Here is a 5,628-nt window from a genome sequence, read left to right on the forward strand (position 1 = left end):
GTATTTTAAATGAAATAATTTAAATAAATATTATAAATTAAAATAAAATAACTTAGATAAACATTAAAATATATCTACTTAGCTTAAAAAATACCTTCGAATGGTTTTTCTATTCGACCAGACGAAATAGACTCTTCTGAGGGAGTTTATTTATATATAAAAAAATGTAGTGTATATTTATTTAAATTATTTAATTTAATATTTTGAATTTTAATTATATAAATTATAATTATACAATTAAGTAAAGATAAAATATGTGTGTAATTTTATATTTATATAATATATATTTTATTTTAATATATAATATTTAAATATATTTTATTTAAATTGTTTAAGTATTATTAATTTAATTATAAAGATAAAATATATTAATATTTATTTGAGGGTTTAATTATTAAAAATTATGTAATAAATGAATTAATTATGAATTTAGAGAGGAGGTGTATATTGCGGAAAAGTAATGGAAATGTGGGTATACTAAGAAAATAAATGAATATCTGAAAATCACATAAATATCTTTTTTGCAGTTTGTTATATTTTTGAAAATGTTGAGAAAAATAATTGAGGATTAGAGGTTAAACGGATTGAGGGGAAGAAAGAGATGATTGATGATTGACGGGAGTAAAAATGTAATATACCGTAAATGATCAGGAGGTTATAAAATAAACAAAATGATTCGAATACCTACTAACCGCGGAAATATGACGTTTTTTTTCCGGTCGTCCGTCTAGTTAGACCAAAGGTAAACATATTAAAGTCAAAATCTGAACTATTAACTAACTATTTGAATAAAAATAATGTCAAATTCCCTAATCAATAATACAATATTGGTAAGGAACCATAGTATAGATATACTGAAAAGATCTCAAATCCGATTCTCATTGAAAATACATTTAAATTTTATGTGGCATCATAGCGTTTCCAAAACCCTTATCTAAAAAAAAGGGAGTTCATCAAAACTATCAGCTATGGATTCTAGATTCACCTGATTTCTTCAAGCTTCCCAATATCCCATCAATAAGCTTATCCCTACTACCTGAATCTTCCTTCTCCGAAACAAAAGAGTAAGTCTTCGTCGGCCTTTGCTTCCTTCCACTACTGTTCCCTCCAAAAAATGTGAAGGCTGGCGAATCTTTCGTACTACCATCAACATTTCCAAGGCTTTCAGCTCCACCACCCTTTCCGTTGTCACCATTCTTAGAATACCAAGAATCGAGTATTTTAATCAACGAGCTATCTTCCTTATTTAGACTATTACCTGACTTCTCCGACGATTCCACCAAAGACGAAGATGTCGTTTCTTCCTCGGAATCATCCGAAATAAGTTCTTCTACTGCCAAGCTGTCGTAATCGTCAGTTGTCTGACTGTCTTTGGCGGCTACAGGACCAAAGTCCTCCCATTGTGAATCGATATCATTACCATCCTTCCTTAATGAATCTGATAATTTACCGTTTGCATTTCTTTTATTTAAAGGATAAATAACATTGGATTCGACTTTTACTCCCGGCATTATCTGAAGCAATGTCACCAGATTCTGATAACCAAGTTTTTGGAAATCCAGTGGATATCCAAATCGAAGAATAAAGAATTTCCTGAATGAGCCCATTTGGAATCCGTCTGGGTATCCATTCACGATATCATCCGCGAGCTTCTGACAATCAGCTAACACATCGTTTCTGGATTTTTCCAAGGGCTTTGGATTGTCTGACTCTGATTCCTTCGGCGGGCTCATGAACATCAAACTCAGCCCGTTTGAACTAGAAGTGTTATGAGAAGGAGTCGTGATGGGTTTAACGAGCTTGAAAGGATACGGTTGAGAAATGCACTCTTGGACCCATTTCTTTTCTGTTATTATCAGGTGCAATAGATGAAGAAGATCACTTGTAGACAAAGAGTTAAGAATTGATGGGCCTTCTTTCTTAAGGTTTTCTGCAAATTCTTCCCTGTATTACATGTATTAGTGTTTCAGATCACAAATTACAAGAATAAATGGCACAACAGAAATCAATATATACCCATTTAAGATAAACAGTAGACAGGACGAGGACAATATATGCATCTGAAACCGTCCAGAAATTTTTTTGAAACTTTTTTCTAATAGATATTTCGTATAGATATGGATTCAGATGAGATAAGGTTGGTAAACAAAACTTAGTCATACAGATTCAAAAAATTCAGATCCACGTGTTTCCAAATGGCATACTTCTATGTGCTACAGCCTACAAGTCAATTTTGACAATTTTCATAAAAGTTGTATAACCCCGAAATTCAGGAAAAAAGGAACAAATGGTACCTGCCCTTTGAAAGTAAAACAATGTCTGAGCCATGAGATGTATCCAGAAATCTTTCCATTTCAGTCCAGAAAGTATCACTGGAGAATGTTTTGTTTTTCACTTGATCATCATCAACAGAAGCCTTCTTTGGAGTCTTGCAAGAATCTTCATTCAGTATATCAGTGCTAGAGTCAGTTCTCCAAAACATAAACCAGTCTGTGAACTTCTTGAAGAAACCGGGCTCAGAAACCTTCCCATCCTTAGCTTCTCCATTGTCGGACAAAGAAGATGAAGCAGGGACTAGCCGAGCAGCAATATCCTGATTCACTGATCTAACATTTGTCTCCTCAGCGGTTGAATTCGCACTATTTCCTTCGAGACTATTGCCTAACTTCTTTAAAACCTGCAGTTTAGACTGACAATTGCTTTCCACTTTCATACCTAATTTATTATCACCTTCTTCTTTAGTCGGTTCAACCTCTTTCTGTTCTATTTTTTCCTTCATTGGTGCATCAGTAGAAATAGACAATTTGTTATCTTTACCATTCCCTTTCGTGGATACAGAAAGATTTAAATCATCAGAGTTACTCAACAAAGGCCCTTCAGCAGGTTCACACAATTTTTGAGGAATACGCACAAAAAAACAGCCATCACTACCAGAAAGCTTTATGTCTGGCAATGACAAAAGAAACCTAGAAAACTTCTTATAACCATACAAGTCCTTGTCTAAGGGAACCTCAGTTTTACTCAATTCTTCCCGAAGTTCGATAATGTGTATTCCCTTGGGATAGCCACGTAATATCCGACGAACCTGCTTTGAAACAGCTTTCGGTACTGGAAGGAGATTCTGCTCTTGACAAGAATCTGACAATTCTTCTGATTGTGTGGAAGGTGAAGGTGAAGATGATTGTTGATGAACTGCAAATGGATCTTCAAGAGGAGGGAACTTATAGTATCCATACCAAGAACCATATGGACCATCCGGGGGTTGATTGAAGTATTTTCCAGTAAGATTATCGCCTTTAACAATGGAATTCCAATTCCACATAATACTTGCTGCACTGCAAAGAACACCAGGAGAATTTTCTGGGCTAGCTAAGAGGATATTGTAATTGTTCATTCTTAACCTATGTAAAGTGTTGGCAAAATCTCTATCGCCGGAAATTAAGAAAATATGTGATGGAGGAGGGTTTTGAGAAACCCAATACATTAGATCTACAAGAAGAGACCTATCTGCACTGTTCTTTCCTCCTGAAATTGATGAAAAAATTTCATTAAGAAGACTGAAGAAGTATTACAGTAACCCAAGACTGAAAAAAGAGCAGTTAGTTACCGTGAGGAATGTGGGTGAGGTTAATTCCAGTAGCAGAAAGTGCTTCCTGGTTAGTCCTCGATAGCTGCATCATATCACCAAAAGCGGTAATCTGAATCGGTCCATTGATTCCACTGGCCCTAACTGCGGAGGTAATGTTTTGAGCGATCTTGAAGTTGTTCCCGCCGGCGGAAGGCGAGCAGTTCTCGAAGTCCCACCATACTGAAACCCTGACATTTCTGCTCTCTTCTTCGTGCCGTCGAAAAGCTACGGAATTTGAGGAAGAGGAAGAGAAATGAGAGAGTTGGAGACGAGCATAGAGGTTGGATTCAGCTCTGGGAAATGGGTTGATTGAGAAAGAGCGGGAAGAAGAGAAGATAAAAATGGTTCTTCTTGCAGTAAAGGGTTTCATGATGCAGACGATGATTGTTCAGAAACGTCCTGGATCTGTTGAGATAAAAGAGGAGCTCATCGTCATTTAGAATCTCTGCAGATCGGTGAAGAAGAAGAAGAAGAAGGAAATGTTTGAGAGTAGTTAAAACCCTAAGAGCATCTCCAACGGTCATCCACTTTTTTCCTCTAACCTTACACCATTCCAAAATGCAAAATGTGTTTTCATGGCGCGCTCTCTCTATTTATTTCCCATTTTGGCTGGAAAGAGAAAGAGAAAGAATCATTTCTTATTTTAATGGTACTTAATTTAATTTTTTTTTATATAACTTTATATATACAGTGATTTAAATTGTTACTTCAACTTATTTTTTTTAAAATGTTAAAATAAAGAGTTATAATATTTTTTAAATGTATAATTAAACATTTAATTATATTATACTTAAAATTTTATCTAATTTATGTTATATTTTTACAATATATTTTATAACTTAAATTATATAATTTATTTTATTTTTATTTTTTTTAAGAATATATTTATTTATTTAAAAGTATTATTGAATTATTTTATTATGTATTAATTATTGATATATGATTAAATTTATTTTAATTTTATTAATTGAATAAATAATATTATAATCAAATATGTAAAGTTGATAAATATATAAATAATATTAATAATGTTAAAAAATTAGTATAAATTATAATACTCTAAGGCTGTGTTTGATAGGGAATACTACACTATTAGAATAATATCACAATAGTAAAATTGTAAGACGTTTGGTTGAATTGGTTTTATTTAAAATGAAAGTATAATTTATATATTGATTAGTAATACCCTACCCGTGTTACAAGAAGGTATTAAAATTTTAATTTATTTTTAATATTTTTTAATCTTAATTTTTTAATATTAACATTAATTTGTTTTTTTAAATTTTCATTAAAGTTTAATTATTAAGTTTTATTTATTTTTAATTTTAGTTTATATTATTTTTTTAAATAAATTTATTTTATAAATTTTAATACTTTAAATTTTATTTATTTAAAAAAATAAACAAAGTTAACGTTTATTTTATAATTAGTAGTATAAAAATAAAAATAATATTATTATTAATTATAATTATTATCTCTTAACAGTTAGTTCAATAATTTAAATTTTTTATATATTATCATATTTCAAAAAAAATTATTAAATAATACTAAATATTTATTTTTATATATTATTATTAATTTAAAATAATAACGTAATTATATTATTATTTATTTATTTTATGTAATATTAATAATATTTAAAATAATTAAAATAAATTTTATATAACAATAAAATATCAATAAGATTAATTAAAAATAATATTAAAAAAATAATTAACAAAGATAAAAAAAATATTATTTTATTTTTATACTTAAATTTTATAATATCTACCCAACAAAAAATTATAAACCTATACAATTTATATAATGTGTTATACTTCCAACCAAACAATAATAGTATATATAAATTATACTCTTTTATACCTACCTCGTTACAATTTATACATCCTTATTATTTATACTCAATATGTTGTATCTCGTAACAAACGCAGCCTAAAAATATTTTTTTAGTTTAGAAATAAGTTTTTGAGTTTGAAATGAATTACATTTGATATGATATT

At 30.0% G+C, this 5,628-nt stretch overlaps 1 protein-coding gene across 1 annotated transcript; it reads right to left on the minus strand.

The window, feature by feature from the left end:
* Positions 1–962: 962 nt before the first annotated feature.
* Positions 963–4,086, minus strand: LOC124937676. The gene is made up of 3 exons (XM_047477978.1): positions 3,608–4,086; positions 2,295–3,525; positions 963–1,944 (listed from the first exon to the last, which is right to left on the minus strand). Exons 1-3 carry the CDS (start codon positions 3,996–3,998, stop codon positions 963–965), a joined length of 2,604 nt encoding a protein of 867 aa, XP_047333934.1. The 5' UTR covers positions 3,999–4,086.
* Positions 4,087–5,628: the final 1,542 nt, after the last annotated feature.

This window comes from Impatiens glandulifera, chromosome 1 (genome assembly GCF_907164915.1).
Source record: "Impatiens glandulifera chromosome 1, dImpGla2.1, whole genome shotgun sequence".
Classification (NCBI taxonomy): Eukaryota; Viridiplantae; Streptophyta; class Magnoliopsida; order Ericales; family Balsaminaceae; genus Impatiens; species Impatiens glandulifera.

Bases quoted from the DNA above. Each gene is read 5' to 3' on its own strand.
- LOC124937676 (XM_047477978.1), bottom strand. From the start codon at position 3,998: ATGAAACCCTTTACTGCAAGAAGAACCATTTTTATCTTCTCTTCTTCC. The intron at 3,526-3,607 runs GTAACTAACTGC...CATCAATTTCAG, and splicing joins CCTCACCCACATTCCTCACG to GAGGAAAGAACAGTGCAGAT. The intron at 1,945-2,294 runs GTACCATTTGTT...CATGTAATACAG, and splicing joins GTTTTACTTTCAAAGGGCAG to GGAAGAATTTGCAGAAAACC.